The sequence below is a fragment of the Pan paniscus genome, chromosome 13, assembly GCF_029289425.2.
Source record: "Pan paniscus chromosome 13, NHGRI_mPanPan1-v2.0_pri, whole genome shotgun sequence".
Classification (NCBI taxonomy): domain Eukaryota; kingdom Metazoa; phylum Chordata; class Mammalia; order Primates; family Hominidae; genus Pan; species Pan paniscus.
Window position 1 is genome coordinate 21,153,091 of NC_073262.2, and position 18,117 is coordinate 21,171,207.

Genomic DNA, 18,117 nt, shown 5'->3' on the forward strand with positions numbered 1-18,117 from the left:
GAGACAATGAGATCATAAGTGTAAGCTCTGTAACATAGTGCCTGGCACTGAGTAAATGCTCAATAAACAATGGATGTTTAGTAACAGGAGAGTTACTCTTATCGAGATTAATACAGCCAATTATTCCATTCCTTGAACACATTCTTAGTGCTTCCTAGTCCCTCTTTCTTCCCTTCTCTCTCAAAACCTGGTGCTCGTCTGTGATAAAATGAGAAGAATCACAACTCAATAAAGTGGTTTTAAAAAATCAGAAAAAGAAAAAGAATCCTCTCTAAAGGATCCTGACTGATGCCATTGTTGTTTAAACATTGATATTCCCCAAAGTAAACCAGGAATGGAAAACTAAATGCCTCCTGTTCTCACCTATAAGTGGGAGCTAAGCTATGGGTGCGCAAAGGCATACAGACATACGTATAACGGACATTGGAGACTCAGAAGGGGGAGCGAGGGATGGAGAGAGGATAAAAAATCTACATATTGGGTACAATGTATACTACTCGGGTGATGGGTGCATGAAAATCTCAGACTCCACTCCTGTACAATTCATCTGGGCAACCAAAATCCACTTGTACCCCCAAAGCTACTGAAATTTTAAAAATATATTAAATATTGATATTTTGTTTTGTCATGGGTTACAATAATCTTGATGTTTTAAATATTGCATTAAAATTATTTATCTTAATTGGAGAGTTTTTTTGCACTCTCTTACATTTTGCACCTTACCGTAGTCCAGGCTCTGCATAAGACTAGAAGGAACCTCCTTGTGGGAAGAAAAGAATCTCCATTTACCTGCGGAAGTGGATGGAGGGAGACAGTGGGCAGGGAAGCAACAAGGCCCGATCATGAAAGGCCAGTCCACCAGGTTTGGGACTTGGAGGTGATTGTGTAAGTGCCAGGAGACATGGAGGTTTACTAAGCAAGCAGCTAAGAGTGATGACTATGATTTGATGGCAGTCAGACTTCCTTTGCCCCATCCCTCCCGGAATGGGAACACGGGAGAGTTAATCAGGAAAACCCTAACTGAGCCCCTGGTCCCCTGCAGCTGCTGGCAAACCCCCATTAACCACTGGCTTCTCACCCAGTGGAAACAATTACTTGTTGTTTGAGGGTTTGGACCATGGGGTCCCTAACTTGGCAGCCCCATTAGTCCAGGGATATGAAAGAAGGTAGCTGGCAGTAAGGACTAGTTAGCCAGCTTCACAAACACAAATCCCACAGGCAAGCTCCCACGGCTGGCCCTCCAGTCCTGCAGCTCGGCGTGGAAAGCACCTACTCCTCTCTGCCAGCCTCCCCACATGCACCAGGCTGGGCAGTGGCCTTGCTTGTTCATTTCCGCAAGAAGCCCCCATCATGAGTTACTGAGCAGCAGAAACAGAGTAAGACACAGGCCCTCTGCTGTGATGCAAGTTCCTCCTTCTACATCCAGACCTCCCAACATGGGTGATAACTATAGTGCAGAAGCTGTGAAGTGTCCCTCGAAAAATGGGGGTACATAGGCAAGGTACCGCCCACAGGGTGGCCAGCCAAGCAAAGGGTGCAACCTGTGGCCAGGGGCCAATCAAGGGCTCAGGCAAACACCACACATGGCACATGGTGCCACCAACTCAAGGCATGAGGACATGAGGCATGCATAGTGCCAGACCTGCCATCCTGCAGGAGTTGCAGGAAGCACCTCGAGAGAGAAGCCAGGCCCCTCACGTATTTGTAGGAAAGCTCTTGAGCTTGACTCGGGATTTCTGCCACACCACTGGGGAGCTTCTTGTTCTCTGATGCCAGTCACCTGGGCCTGTCAGAGGCTGTCATGCTAGCTGCTGGGCTAGCTCACTCACGGGGAGCCAGACGAGAGCCCTATGCCTGCCTCTCTTAGAAAGTGGCTGTTTGGAGAAAGTGAAGAAGAGATGGGCAGTGGCTTCTAGAAGCTCTGCCACCGGACTGGGAGATTTTTTGGGTAGAGAGCATCTCATTCCCAGCACCTACATAGGGTTAGCATACAGCTGTGCACTGACTACATGGATGATGGATGGGTGGGTGGATGGATGGATGGATGTATGGATGGATGGATGGATGGATGGATAGACAGGTGGATGGATAGATAAATGAATGGATGGATAGATGGATGGATGAGTGGATGCTCTAGCTAATATATCCAGGATGCTATGGGAGAGCTGGGATACAGCCCTGGAAAGTGATCTGCTCTAACTGCCTGACAGAGAGGTGGGAATCTATATGCTTGCTCTGTCTCCCATCATGTTTACCATGTTCAGACCCCTCACTTTGAACTCTCAGAAGCCCTGAGAAGCAGAGAAGACTGACTGGGAGGCTATTCTCAGTAGAGTTGTTAACCAGCCATGAGACCCTGGACTGGTCACTTCATTTGTCTTAGCCTCAGTCTCCTCTACTGAGGGGAGATGGGGATGTTATAATTGTATGTCCAGTGACCACAGTCCTTGCAGAAATCCACTGGGAAGGAGCACAGGAGCTATCTGTAATTCCACATGCTGGTGAGTGTGGGGGCTGGCGTGTCACTACAAATGAGGGAAAGAATGGCTGCCAATGCCCTTCAGAAAGAATCGAGTGGTATTACAATGTTAAGTTGTTGCTGCTGCATGTGCAGTTATCTGCATCTGTCATTCCAGAACACCATTATTTGGGGTCTTTTAGGCAACTCAGGGACCCTCCTAACTTCCAGCGCCTGCCCTGAGATGTTTCTTCTCCCCAGTCCCTCCCTCCCCCATCATTCAACACTCAGCCCTGGACACCTCCCATCCCCATGTGACCCCACCCCAAATACAAACTCCAAACACACTTCAAAGAGAGTCAGCCATGAAGTTTATTATGTGTGTTGGAGGCAGGGAGTTGGGAAAAGCAGAACCAATCAATGGCATAAAGCTCTTCTATCTTTCTACTGAGAGGCAAGAAGGGCTCAAACACCCCCAAGAGTGTTCTGAGCCAGATACACAACCATTGCAATTGACACTGTTGTGTCCCCATAGGTACAGCACACCACACACACACACACACACACTCCATCCCACACACAAATATCCCTCCCACAATACATCCCTCCTGTCACACACATAAGTCACATCTCCCTCCATGTATGTGCATGCCATATGCACACCAATGCACACAGCCCAACACACGTGTAGAGAGAAAGTCTCCAGAAAACCCTTCCCCGAGGCAAGCTCACCTCCAGGACTGTGATTGTGTTTCCCTCCCTGCCAGAATGGCCTCCTCCTGGTCCCCTCCAAAGAGCTGGAGGCATCTGCACCGCTTTGTTTCTCCTCTCCTGGCTTTACCCTGGGCTCAGTGGCTCTCTGGAGTGATGTCGGCTCCCTGTTCTGGGTGGCATATCCCCTGCCCTGGGCCCTGGTCTGGCTCCTGTCTTTTACAGAGTTCATGTGGGACTGGGCCTTATCTCAGGACATTTTGTACCCCAGGGCCCGGCACTGCGTTCAGTGTAGATGTAGGCACTTAATAATTGTTTGGAGAATGAATATGGAACCAAGGGATTTCCAAAGTGTGTGAGTTTTTTCTGCTCAGCCTCATTGCAAGCTCCCTAAGGAGCTTAATGACCATACTTACATGACAAACCCCAACTGATGGGCCACCACCTCCTGGAAGCCCTCCTGACCACCCCAGCCCTTCTCAGGACCTCTCATTTCCACATAGAGGTTCCCTGTGCCCAGATCAGCCATCGGGTCAGCCCTTCCCCAAGTATCCATAGAGTGGATCAAGACACACTGCAGCACCTCTGTCGTGCAAAAAGGAAGGGCTTTATGGCCACACAAACCTGGGCTGCAACTCAGCCTCCACCACCTCTTAGCTGTGGAGCTGGAGCACAGCTGAGTTAACTTCTGAAGTCTCGGGGCCCTCGCCTGTGAGATGGGAAGAATAACACCCATTTTGCAGGACTTCAGGGAGTTTTAAATGAGGGCATGCGAGTCACAGGCACCTCTCAGTAGGTACCTGACAAACAGGAGTGAGTACTATTGTTGTTACCATTGACAATTACTATTCTTGTTACCAACCAGACTGAAAGACAGTGACAACCATTCCCCCCACCACAGTGCTGGGCACACAGTGGACACCCAGTAATCAGGTTTTATGTGAAACGTGTGGCAAAGCTGGCTTTCACAATCTGCAGGCCACCAGACAGCTCCCACTGGACTCCATGCCCTTGAGCAGCATCTGGGTTTCCCACGTATGCCTCATGGAGCTGGGAAAGAAAACAGAAACCAGCCTTCCAAGGCTTGTAAGCTCCATATTGATCCCGTGGAGGCAGGGCAGGACTTGAAAGAGGGCTGCAGCTTGGACTGCATGCTCTCAATGTACCCTCCTGAATGGGCTCTGCTGAGCACACCCCCCTACCCAACCCTGACCTCAGAGCTTTAGTGGGATTAGCAGGCATTCTTGCTATGCATAGCAAGAGGCCCTGAACCACTGGGCTGTGTATGCCAATTTGAAATCAGGCTGCGATGGAGTTGGGCCGTCAATGGGAGTTTGCATATTCATGTGGCAGAGCCCTGAGACTTAGTCACAGCTCCAGGCCCAATTACTCAGGGGCTTATTAGCCTGGGATTTAACAAGGGACCCCCAACAGGATCTGCACAGTCATCAGTCTTAAGTTGCACAAGCATTCCCAGCACGTACTGGGACCTGCGAGGACCAGTGTTAAAGTAGGTGAGAGACCAAGGCATGAACAGTGGAAAGGGCACTGGGTTGAATTCTGGCTGTGACATATATAACCACCATTGAAAACGGCCTCTCACTTCCTCATCTGTGAAATGGGTACAATTATCACTCATCTTCACCTCACAGGGTTACTGAAAGGACTGTAGACATGTTTGGAAAATGCCCTTGGTGTCTCCTAACACACAGGCATGCTCATAAATGCCAGCTACTGACACTAAAATCCTGCCCTTTCTCACTCCAAGAAGTCTCAGTTTGATGATTCCTGAAATGTATCGGCTCAGGAGAAAATGAAGAGATCCCTCATCATTATCTCAATACCACCACCACATACTAACCCCGGGTTTCAAGCACTTACTCTGTATCTCATACTCTTATGACATCTCATTAATTCTCCCAATTACCCATGTGGTAGGAGGACTGGTCCCATTTTATAGATGGGGGAAAAAGAGGTTCAGCAAGTTAAATAATCTGTTAAATTATTGCGGAGCTAGTTCATGGTAAAGGTGGATTTGAATCCACCAAGTTCAAAGACCATAGCTGAGTTCCTCCAAACATCAGTAGCTTAGACAAGTAGCCAGGTGGTGTAGTTGGCAAAGTGACTCTTTCAAAATAAATGTTTAAATGCTGATGACAACTAACTTTCATGGAACACTTCCCGGTGACATCGCTGACATCCATTAGCTCATTCACTCTTCACATTAGTCTTGTAGAATAGGCAGCATTTTACAGAAAAGGAAACCCTGTACCAGGTGCAGTTGTTCGTGCCTGTAATCCCAACAACTTAGGAGACCAAGGTGGGAGGATTGCTTAAGGCTAGGAGTTCAAGGCCAGCTTAGGCAACATAGCAAGATTTCATCTCTACAAAAAGAAGAAGAGGAAACCATGGCTCAGAGAGGTTCTATGACAAGCCTCAGATAACCAGCAGGCTGGTAGGGAAGACAGAGAATTGGATTACTAAAAGCAGAACCTTTGACGTCAGATAGACCTGGGCTTCAATCTTCAGGCTCTCCTTTGCTGTGTGACCTTCAGCAAATCACTAGCCCTCCCCGTGCCTCAGTTTTGATCCTCTCACAGCGTGACCGAGAGAACTGTTGAGATATTTAACTTGCTGCATCTCACTTTACTCCATTGTTGAGATTAAGCAAGATAACACAGATAAAGGACTCAACTCAAATTTTTTAAATGGTTAAAATCACTTTTTGTCTCCTCTCTTTACTCTGCATTGTGACCTGGTTGATTTTAAAGGGCTGGGCTATTTTGGTGCACTCCGCTGCTGCCCACTGCTCAGTCTGGTTGCAGGGCACACGTCAGATGACCAGTGTGGCCTGGCATCCTGGTGTCTGCGTCAGTCTCTTCAGCTGGCCTGGAGTTACCACGCATTGGAGCAGAACATCCCGCCCTTCCCTGTCTCCTTCCCCCACCATCAGGCACAGTGCAGCAGGGAAGAGGCATCAGAGCCCTGCCCCGGACACAGGAACTGGAAGTAAAGAGAGAAAAGAAGAGGGAAACAGAGCCATTCTGCAAAACTCAGGCCTGGGGACCTGGGGACACAGCTGAGGAGCCAAGTGGGAGCTGAGTTCCTGGGCAAGCAGACACACACCATCAAGAAGCACAGCTCTACCAATCCCAGTCGCCCAAGAGCCAAATCAAGGGTAGCACTCTTCCTAGGAAATCCTGGGGATGGTCAGGGTGCCTGCGTCCGGCTGCCTCCACCCTCCCTCGGATATAATTGCATCTTTAACAAGGCTTCAACATAGGCAGCAGCCAGGTGTGTAGTGTGGGGTGGCGGGTAGATACCTCATTCTCCAAGCATACTGGGCTCCTCCCTAACTGGAGCCACCCCACACACACCACACACATACAACCCCCAGGAGTGCCCTTCCTTCTCCCTGTGCCAACAGAGGCAACACTGGACCGGCTGGAGTCAATCTTTCTTTAATTTACTCAGTTCTAGAAGAGGGGCTACTGAGTATAGGAAATATACCACAAGGTAGAAATCAAGGGCAGAATCATCTGTACATTGGATAAAGACCTTGTTTATACTGATTTGGAAATAAAGTAGGACTTTCCCACATGAGGGCAGAACCCATAAGTGAAAGAGGAAGCTATCAGCAGACTCTTCCTCCACTAGACCAGGGAATGCTGGAAGCAGCTCACAGACCCAGTGGTGGAAGATTTGTTCCTCCTATTAAAGGTCATCATCAACAGTACAATGAATGCACCTCGGTCAAAAGAAACAGGGGCTCTACGTGCACCGCTGAGTTGTCCGAGAGTAAGCATGAAGGGGGACCCAGGTGTGGAGCAGTGTTTAGAATTTTACACTCTGCGTGTTCAGAGCCACACATATGGGCATTCTAAAAGTCTGAAAGAATACAAGTCAAGCTGTTAACAAATTGTCTCTGGGGAAGGAGATTGCAGTAAGGGAGAGGGAATTTTTGCTGTTTTATATTTCTCTATGTTGTTTGGATTTTTTGCTACTGCATATCATGTCAACAATTTTTCAAAAGATGTTTTTCGTTTCAAGAAAATGAAAGAATCCTCACAGCAAAAGCACCAACCAAGGGACCCCACTGGAAATGAGGCTACTGCCCAAGAAGCTCCAGAATACAGAGGGTCATCCCCAAGGCCCCAAGGGGGAGGCTAAAGCAGCCCAGAAGCTGCAGTATGGCAGTGGTCATAAGCTTGTGTCAGCTAGAAGGTTTTGGTCATTCCTAAAGATGTAACCAGGGACCCAAAGATTGTAATAAATGCACCTTTACATATATCTGCCCCCTTTCACCCCAACCTTAAAAACTCGGGGCTAGGGGTGACAGTGGGGGATAGATGGAGACTCATTGGTTAGAAAGCAGTGATTCAGCTTGCTGGGACAACCCCCTATGATCCCATTGTGAAGTCAAAATGTTTTCAAGATTTACCTTCTCAAGATCCCCCAGGATGCCTCCATCCCTCTATCCATCCATTCTGAAACTATTTATTGAGCACCTACTGTGTGCCAGGCACCATTAGAAGTGCTGGGGGCAGAGAATATTCCCTGGTGGCCCACACAGACACCAGGTAGCGCCCTTGTGAAGCCTACAGTCCATGGGGAAGACAGACCACCTGACACAGGATTACAACAGTGTCATAACTGCCATGCAGAGAAGCTCTCAGCAGGGTTCTCTGGCCCCCAGGGTGGGGAGAAGAGAAGCCATGGAGCACCAGGGCTGTGGGGGGACTACTGGAAATCATGTGCCAGCTGAGCCCTGAAAGAGTGAGAGCTAACCTGGAGAAGAGGGTTCCAGGTAGAGGAAAGAGCATGACTGGCACACAGAACAGTAAGAAAGGGAGAGCAAGAAGCCAGGAACCAATGGATTGCAATGTTAGGAAAGGGGGGCACTTCCTTTCAAGGCCTCCAGAAAAACCCCTGGGCACTGGCTGCACCCACAGAGTGCTTGATGGGGAATCCTGTTTCTAGAAATGCACCCTCATTGTGGTTTGTCTTTTAAGGTCTCGCCTCCCTGCTCCACCCATATTCCCTAAAGGGCCTGGGCTCTGGGGTCACACAGACCTTGGCACCAGTCCCGGCCCTTACTTTGGGGAAGTCACTTCACCTCTCTGAATCTCAGTTTCCTCATCTGTAAAATGGGACTAATAGTCAGACCGACTTCACAGGGGTGTTGGGAGGACACAATGTGCCCTAGCACCAATTCCTAACACGTGATGAGGTCTTTAAAAATCAAAATTCAGCTTTTTATGCTTTGCCAGGAGAGGTAAGTATTGAGCAGATGACAGACCCATGCGGCTCATAACACTATTCCATGTACTGGTGTGTATTTTTGAAATTAGTAGGATAAAATGCTTTAAACTACTTCTCATATTATGTGCTGCAACTGCTGCTATGCTCTATGCTCCTTCATGGAGGGGAATTCGAATATAGCAATAACAAGAGACCAAAACATTCCCCCAAAATTCCTCTTTTCCATCTGCCTAGTCTGTCCCCCCTGATACTCAGAGGGGCCCCAGAGAGACCCCGCCCCACCGGGCCCATCCTGATACTGAGTTGGCACCAATGCCAACATCAGTCTCCAAAATCAGGTGTAAGAAGAAAACCTGGGAACTTTAGCTTTATTTATTTTCAGTCTGAAAAAGGTAAGAGGAATCATGCATTATAAATTCTTAAAACGTAAACTGAAACTGTGCACTCCAAGAATTAAAGTACTCAGGCTCACCTGTGACTCAGAAAAGAATATCTCTTCAGGCCTAAGATTCTGGGAAATGGCAAGCTGAAGGGAAACGGCCCTTGAATTAACCCTAGTCTTTTTTGCTCCAACGAAAAGAAACTGGTTTCCAAACTTGGTTAGCCAGCTGGAACATAGATACTGACTTGAATGTGCAGGTCCTTTGATGAACATAAATACAAAAAGATGGAACAATGTAAAAGTGTAGATTGACAATGGTATACAAAAATTATTCGTAAGTTAAGTAAATATATTGGTTGTGAGTGCTCAAAAACTGTTTAACCAGTAGAACTGTATGATCAGAGAAGTCTGGAGCAATGAGTCTGTGCAGTGGCCCCTCTGGTGGCATCACAGCCTGATGCAGAGGGGGACCTGGATGTTTTGTCTGGGGTGCCCAAAAGGGCCATCTGCTCACACAGATAGGAGAGAAAGGTAGCAGAAGGCATAACTTCTATCGGGATTTCCGGGGCCAGGTGTGTATCTCATGCACTTAGGCAGTCCTGAATGATAGTCGCAGAGATGCTGGCTTTGGGAATGGGGAAGTGCTCTCCCACCAATCAGAGGTAGCCAATGCTCACTTCACTAAACTACACCTGCAGGATGGCCCCCCTCCCCAGTGCCACCCAGAGGAGAAAAGGGAGAGCTGTTCTAAGAGAAAGTGGTCAGCAGGCCCTGAGGAGAGGGGACTGGAGGGGAGGGGAGTTGCTGGTCAAGACAGACAGGTCCGAATGGAGCATTTGGAGTTGGTGACGTAAGGCCCCAATGGGCCATCAGCACTGGCTAGGCTTTTCAGCCAAATTCCTCAGGAGTGGGAACCTCTGTCTGGGGTGCTCTCTGGGGGGGGGCTGCCTGGGCCAAAGAAGCTGGCTGTTCTCATCTGACCCTCTGGAGGATGCTGCTGTGTCCTATATCAGAAGAAGGGGTGGGAAGGGTGCCCCACCTATGTGCTCTCCTCTCAAAGGCCTGAGAACCCTGGGAATTGGACCTGCCCCTTCTGTGCAAGCAAACAGAGGCAAAGTCTGTAGGTCTGAGTTCAAGTTGCAGCTCAGACTCTTATAAGCTTTGTGCACTTGTGCAAGTCATGGACCTCTCTAAGCCCCAGTTTCTCTGCCTCCCAAATGGGCAGAATAATATCTCTCCAACTTCTGGGATGATGCCAGTATGATAATCCCAAACCAAGAACATAATTAGAAAAGGAACCCAAAAGCAATTAGGAAATTAAACTAATATGTTATGATTATAATTGATAGTAAGTCCCTACTCAACTGGAGACAAGGGTAAGTGTCTGGCGCAAAGGGTTTCTTGCATTCCACATGCACCCCAAGACTGATGGCACCATGACAGTGACAATGGTGGGAAGCCTCCTCCCCACTCCACCCTGCCCCCTTCCAATAGAGTCCTCTGGACAGATGATGGTGTCATGGACCTCGGTGGGCCATGAGGTGCCTGCCTGGGACCTGGAAGGTGTGCATATGCAGAGAGATTGTTCCTGAGCTTGCTAGCTCCTGCCACGCCGTACCTCCCATCCGCCGCCTCATCAATCCATCATCCTCTTAGCAGCTGACACCTCTGGCAGCACCTCCGGCAGCCCGGGCATTAGAATTGCAAGAAGCCCCGGCTGCACCAGGGAATACAGATGGAGGAATCTCAGATTCAAATTTGTCTAAGTATTGTGAACAGTCAGACCCAGGCAAGGCATCTCCACTGCCCTTCTGCCAAAGGGGAGTGGCAGGGGTTTTGTTAGAAGTACAAATTGCTTCTTAATGCAGAGGATAAAGCTGGGTTCAGGCACCTCCTTAGAAATTCCTCCTGCTCCCAGGAAAGCCACCACTGCATGTCAATTTTAATTTTTGAAATTTAAACCAAGGGCTTTGTGTCTAAGCTCCATCTCATCGGAGGAAGGGGAGGAATAAGTCAAAAAGGATTAGGTGCCCGCTGGGGATTGCAGATCCATAGCAATTAGACTTCATTTGGGTCTCAGACATTTGGTTTTAATCACATTTCTGGATGATACAATCAACAAAGCATCAGAAATTGATACCTATGCAACTGTAGATGGGCCTGACTCTGCCCTTCCCAGTTCCTGGCCTCAGCTGAGTTAGGGATCCACAATCAGCAGGAGTGGGGTAGGGTGGGGAATTGGGGTTGGGATTACTAGGTCTGGAACTGGGCGAGGGGATGGCAGTATGTATATATGTGTTTCCTCCCATTCTCTTTGAGTACTTTATCCCTGGACTCAAAGCAGACATAATCATTGCTCATATTGAAAAGAATGACAATAAAACATTATTCAAACAAAATAAGAGCAAAAAGGAATAGCGACAGCAACAGGACTCAAGGCAGGGGGTACAATTGTCTTTTAAATGGGAATCACAGCTTTCAGCATTCTCCAGGAACTAAAGTCGAGCACAAAGCAATTTGGGGCCAGAAATGCAGCATGAACATTGTCACATACCACACTGACATGGACTTATGAATATAAGTGTGTGTACATGTGTAATGTGGATTACGTGAGGACAATCACAACATTATATCCACATAGGAGATACACACACACACACACACATAATCTCCAGCTTTACACAGATACACACACCCTGGGGTTGCCTTTTTGTGCATACTCACACATTTCTTTTCACACAACCCGTAAAAATGACCTCAGTAAGCACTAACAGGTTGCTGGTAGCTGACTGGTTATTTTGTACATAACTTTGTTGTAACTCAGTGATCTGACAACAAAAAAAAAGTAAAAAGAAAAAAATCAAAACCATGCGGAGTGTTTTCCTAACTTGAGTGTGTGTAGAATGCTGATGGGACACCAAACACACACACTCAGGTTCAGAGCAGGCACCCCAAATCGCATGCATAAGGGAAGGGAAGCCCGCAGGAAAGAGGCGTCCCTCCCCAAGGAATGGTGTCCACCTCACCACACAGCCCTGGGGAAGTTCAGCAAGCTGGATGATCCGTGGAATTGCCTCAGTTTACCAGCTCTCTGGAGAGCGGTGGCCCTGGCGGCTGTGAGTAAACAGGCCTGTGCTTCGTGAACCATCCGCTCGAGTGGGTGTGTGTCTGCCAGGGACTTCTGCACTTCCTTTTAGGAGCCCAACATCCTACAGATCCCTCCCCGGCAAGTGTCACTCACGCCTCCCATTTCCCATAGATGCCTTCTCTTCCCCTTCCTTCCCCAGAAGCCCCTCCCCTCTGACCTCCACCCACAACTCCGGGAGGACTAAGTTGCCCAAGTTGCCCAAGACTGGAGACCCAATCATTCCTCTCCTGCTTTCCTCTAACTCTCCCTGATGCCTTTCCCCGCCTCCTCCCCTCCTCCCAACCCCACCTCCGGCCTCTCCAGCTCAGGGCTGCAGCCTGGGGAGAGCTTCTGGGAAGGGCGGGATGCAGCTCCCATTACCCCATGTCTTTTCGGCAACTTCTGGTGGCAGGGACACAGCAGCGGCTGGGGAGCAGGTCATAGATGGGCCTATCCTGGGCCCAGGTAAGGTCATTATGCCAAGGCGGACATCTGGAGCCCTGGCCCAGGATGTGCCGACATACAGACAACAGAACGCATAGTCTAAAAACATAATTTAATGCATCGCGGTGAGTCTGAGTCAGGAGGGAATGCGGTGTGGAGAGGTGAATTTTCTGTTTGCTGGAATTCTGCTGTGGGTGGGGTTTTGGCTGATGGACAGGGAAATCTGCACAAGTATTTCGGGTCACAAAGAAGGACGCCCCAGGAAGCCCGCGCTCCCTCTGGCCTACCTCCCTGGCCAGGGCCCGGAGCCCTCCGCTTCTAGGCACTGGGAGGAGGCTGTCTGAGGAGGGCAGGCTCCCGGCCCTGCCTGTCCAGTCTAATCAGGTTTGCAAAGTCTGTGCCGCCGCCTCAAGGGCTCGGGCGTCCCTTCCTCCCTCGCCGGGATGGGGATGGAGACCAGGAGCACAGCCCTGAGCGTGGTGGGTCGCAGACGCACTGAGGCCAGGAGCGGGGCAGGGAGGAGGCAGGGATTTGTCTTTTCCAAAGGAGATGTCAGGAAGTGTTATGAATCGAGAGTGGCCTTTGCCAAGGAGCCGCGCCCGGGCGGAGACCGGGCGGCCTGCAGCCACCCCGCCTCGCACCCCCCGCGCCCCTAATCCGGGTACAGAAGAAAGCCCGAGAACGTGCTGTACTTGTTATTATTGCCTCCGTGAGCCTTCCCGCCATCCAGCTTCACATACACTTCGTCCCCTGAATCCAAGTGCAGCACCACGCTGTTACTGGCGTAGTCGTAGTTCTGGTCGGCGTCCTGTGCAATGGCGCTGGCCCGGACCTGGGGACAAGCGGTGGGAGCAGGTGAGCAGGGGCACCTCTTCCCGCGCCTTTGCTCAGCTCACACCAGGCGCGCCACTCACGGGCCTCCCGCCTGCTGCCTCAGGGTCCACACTCCCACCCCAGCTCCATGCTCTCTCTCCAACTTAGCCAACTCCTTCCAGGTCCCCCCTCCTCCTCGCGCCGACGAGTCTGGGAAAGAGGGACAGGGGAAGCTTCATGAACACTGACCCAGAGTGGAAGGGTGGGAGCCAGGGGCCAGGGCCAAGAGGAAAGGAGGCTGCAGGGCAAGGGGGCGACCTGGAGAGAACTAAAGAACTGAGGTTTCCGAGAAGCCCACGGAGAGGCAGGCAGGGACGCAAGTGGCCAAGGAGTGTAGTTTAGGTATGGGGGTCTCTGGGCTCTCAAGGCCCAACATTTGGCTCTACGTCCTGGTGAGCTCGGCCTCGGCGCATTGGGAAGCGGAGACACTGTGGCACCGAGGCGCGTTCATTCCCGGGGCTCGCAGGGTAGCCCGCGGGTGGAGAGAAAGGAGGCTGGTCCCCTGGGAGGTTCAGGGCGCGGGCGAGGGTTTACGGGGCCGGTGAGTGTAGGGGTCACTGACCTGCCCGTTCTTGCAGAGGTCCGCCCACATGCTGGTGCCGTCGCCGCCGCGCATGAGGATGTGGTAGGTGAAGAAGTAGATGCCGCGCACCTGGCAGCTGAACTTGCCCGTGGTGGGGTCATAGTGATTGCCAAGGTTGGTGACCACGTCGTCGAACTTCAGCACCTCATAGCCTTCGTGGGGGCTCTTGAGACCCACATAGAAGGCGATCTTGGGGCCGCTGAAGGTGGCGCTCAGCGCACTGGTCACTTCACCCTCGGAATCGCCACCTACCCCGGCCCCGCCGCCCACCACCCCGACGCCGCTGGCCGTGCCCGCCGTCAGCTGCAGCCCTGGCAGCCCGGGCCGCCCCGAGTCGCCCTTTTCTCCCGGAGGGCCCCTGGGTCCAGGCGGGCCCGGCTCTCCAGGGGGCCCCCGCGGCCCTGGCTTGCCCGGTCGCCCCGGGTCGCCCTTGGGTCCCTGGATGAAAGGAGGAGGAGGGTTGGCGCTGAGGTCCTGCATGACTTCCAGGGCGGCGGTGCTGGGTCCGGGTGGCTGCGCCTTTGCACCCGCGGGCTCCCCGCCGGGCGCGGCAGTGTAAGGGTCGCAGATCATGCGGCAGGTGCCCATCATCTCATAGTGCGCGGCGCCTCGGGGCGCCGCCTGCAGCAGCAGCGGCACGGCGATGAGCAGCCCGAGCGCCATGGCCAAGAGTACGCCGACGGCCGCCAGGCAGGCACGCCGCCGCCGCTGCCACAGCCGGGAGGCGACCGCCACCAGCTCCTCCTTGCCGCCCGGGGAGGTAATGGTGGGGCGGCGCGGGCGGCCCCGCTCCCCGCGCTCGGGGGCCGGCTCCGCGGGTCCTGGCCGCGCCCCCGACGTGGCGACCCCCAGCCCCGGCCACCCAACTACTTCAGCGAGAGGCGCCGGGACCTCTGCGCCTGGGCCCACCGCGCTGGGGCTGGTCGGGAGAGCCGCGGACGCCTGCGCGCATGACGTGGGGCACACAAGACGAATCCGGCGCCCCGAGGGTCCGGCGCCGGCCAGGGAGTGCTTGCGCTGGCCGGGGAGTCTGCTTGCGGCGTCCGGCGCTGGCTCCGCGGCGCTGCCTCCTGCCAGGCTCCGCTCCGCTGGGTTTAGTGGGGCTCCTCGCGCAGTGAGGGCGCCCCGGCTCCGCGGCGCGCTCTGCTGTGCTCTCTGGCTGTTCGCTGGCTCCCGCGCGGAGGGGGGACCCAGCTACCCTGACGTAAGGAGTCCGGGGCTGAGCGGCGGAGGCGGCGAAGCAGCGCGCGCTGCCATCACTCGGGAGACGGAGCCCTCATGTCATCAGCCTCCTATCTGGCGGCGTCCTCGGCAGAGGCGGTGAAGGCGCGGTTCCCCCTGGCGGCTCCCAGGAGCCACAAGTGGGCGCAGCGGGCGCGGCCCCAAGCCGGGGCACATCAGACACACCCACCCGCGGCCACACTCACGCGCCTCCCACCGATAACACACACAGACACCCACGCACGCAGTGGCGGGGCGCACACAGCCACCCCCACATGGCCACGAAAGCAGCTGGAATCCAGGTGTCAGCAAGGCTCCTCTGGGATCACCTAATCCATCCCCTGGCCTGCAAAGAGGATCAAACCTCAACCCACCGAGTCCAGGAGAGTCCCGTGAGGTCCAGCGGGAAGGAGTTTCTGAAAGCCTTCCTGAGTTATTTCTTCAGAATTGAATAGATCTCGCTTCTGGAAGATCTTTCACAAACCTAGACTAAGGACTCCAGACTCTTAAACAGGCTCCCGTAGAGCACCCCACTAACCTTTGGGGTGACTCTAAAAAGCCCAAGGCTCCCAATACAAGAATATTCGCGGCCGGGCGCAGTGGCTCACGCCTGTAATCCCAACACTTTGGGAGGCCGAGGCTGGCAGATCACCTGAGGTTGGGAGTTTGAGACCAGCCTGACCAACATGATGAAACCCCGTCTGTACTAAAAACACAAAATTAACTGGGCATGGTGGTGCATGCCCGTAATCCCAGCTACGCGGAAGGCTGAGGCAGGAGAATCGCTTGAACCAGAGAGGCAGAGGTTGCGGTGAGGCGGGATCGTGCCATTGCACTCCAGCCTGGGCAACAAAAGCAAAACTCCATCTCAAAAAAAAAAAAAAAAAAAAAAAAGGAATATTCGCCTCAGACCTTTTCTTCCACCAGAAAATGGCTGGCCCTTGTCCTCTGCGTGAAGCTGGTGTAGAAACCAAATGCTTGATGCCGGCACTTGGCGGTGATCATGGTGCACTCAGCTTCCACTCCAAGCCCGGCCACTGCCAGGCAGATGCATGGGCACATTCCCTTGGACATCCCCAGCTTCCTCCTCCTGAGATGGGTTTAGTTATTTTAGAAAATAGTCCAAATAGTCCAAAGCCATTCTGAGCCAGTCTTGAATAAACCATGGCCTCAGGTGAGAGCAGAATAGTCTATCTCCAATGTAGCATGTGAGGCTAAGGAAGGATGAGAGGCCCGCCGGTGTGGGAGAGACTTCCAGGGGAGAAATCAAAGCCCCAGCTTCTGCTCTTGCCCCGAGTAGCTGTGTGATTTTGCCAGGTGGTTCCTGTCCCTGAGACTCGGTTTCCTTAAAAGGCCACCTCCTGCCCTAGCATCCCCAACATGGGAATCACACCAGGCCTGTCCTGGGGGGAGAATCCAAGGGCTGGTGTCAGTGTTTGGTGTAGCATCAGCATCTCTGGAACAACAGTGCACCCACCTAAGGCTATTGCTTTGAAGCTAACTCATTTGTCCGGCGCTAGGTTCTTACGGGTTAATTAAAATCTATTTTTGTCCTCTGATCACCCTGGGTCATTTCCCCACTCCCAACCTCGTTGCTGTAGCCTGTTCTCTCCACATATATTTGTGGAAAGGATGACTGAGCCTAGCCGGAAGCCAACTTTACCAAGGAGAGAAGGAGCACATTTATTGGCACCTACTACGTATGCATCAGGCACTTTGCGCGTGCTCCTTCATTCATTCCTCATGTTACTGTGGATTAGTGATCATTTTCCCACCGCACCAATGAGAAAAAAAAAAAAGGTTTTGCAAGTGTAGGGTGTTTGCCAAGTGCATTTTACCCACATGACAGAGCCAGGATCCTCCCGGCACCCAGATCAGGGGCTATCTGAACCTGTCAGTGAACACAGCTTCAACAGCTACTTCTTGGCCACAGTCTTCACTGGTTTCCTCAGACTTGGGAGTCTTTCTCCACTCTCTGCCTCAGAGTCACCCCAAGAGCACGTGATTTCAGGAGCCACATGGCCTACTTCCAATCCTGGCTCTGAGACTTCCTGTCTGTGTGACCTTGAGCAAGTTGCTTCACCTCTCTGAGCTCGGATCTCCATGTATAGAATGGGAATGGAAAAAGAACCTACCTCTAAGTTATTGAGAAGACTGAACGAGCCAATTAATGTAAAGGCTTTAGAACAATAGCTAGCTCAGTAGAAGCTTAGCTATTTTTATTAGCTATTGATGCTTTCAACCTCCCCTGCCATGGTTATGACCACTAGGATGCGACATGAGGGCAATATGCAGGGTGGTGTGGGGAGGGTTAGGGTTTAAAAAAAAGAGAAGCTCAAAGATAATTCACATCCTTTGTCCTTCTCCAGAGCGCAGAAGGGGGCTGTCCCATGCCTCCCACATTCCCCAAGCCTGCCCTGCTCTGTCTTTTTGTCTTTCAAAACTACCCAGAGTGTTTGTTCCCAGTCACCAGTTCCACCTGGACAAACATTTTCCAGGCAGACACTCACTCAGTTTGAATTCCCCAGCCTTGCAGACTGCTGGAGACTGCAAAGTCCCAGTGATTTTGTCCTTGCAGTATCTGGGCAAAGATGAAGCAAGGAGGGTCAGATGTTTGAGACCCAGGCTTTCACCTTGGCAGACCACAAGCAAAGCTACCTTCCCTAGGGATCAGCATTCCTGGGAGCACCTCTCAAGACCAGCTCTCCACCAGGAGGCAGGGGCAGCAGGCTCTAGGGCATGCAGAGCCCAGGCAGCCTCCACATAGCAGCCAAATAAGTCAAGAGGTGTCTTTCCCCTTGCTTCTCCTTCCTCCCACCCATCATGGCAGGTCCAGAAGGCATGGCCTGCTGGAGTGTTGAACGTACCTCTTTTTTCTTTTTTTTTTTTGAGACAGAGTCTCACTCTGTCGCCCAGGCTGCAGTGCAATGGTACAATCTTGGGTTACTGCAACCTCTGCCTCCCAGGTTCAAGCAATTCTCCTGCCTCAGCTTCCTGAGTAGCTGGGATTACAGGTGCCTGCCACCATGCCCGGCTAATTTTTGTATTTTTAGTAG

General features: G+C 52.0%; 1 protein-coding gene across 1 annotated transcript; it reads right to left on the reverse strand.

Annotated features, from left to right (window-relative positions):
- Positions 1-12,477: 12,477 nt before the first annotated feature.
- On the reverse strand, positions 12,478-16,602 carry C1QL2 (complement C1q like 2). Its single transcript, XM_034953934.4, has 2 exons — positions 13,820-16,602; positions 12,478-13,216 (listed from the first exon to the last, which is right to left on the reverse strand). The coding sequence occupies exons 1-2, from the start codon at positions 14,501-14,503 to the stop codon at positions 13,037-13,039; spliced, it is 864 nt and encodes a 287-aa protein (XP_034809825.1). The 5' UTR covers positions 14,504-16,602; the 3' UTR covers positions 12,478-13,036.
- Between the last annotated feature and the right edge of the window lie 1,515 nt (positions 16,603-18,117).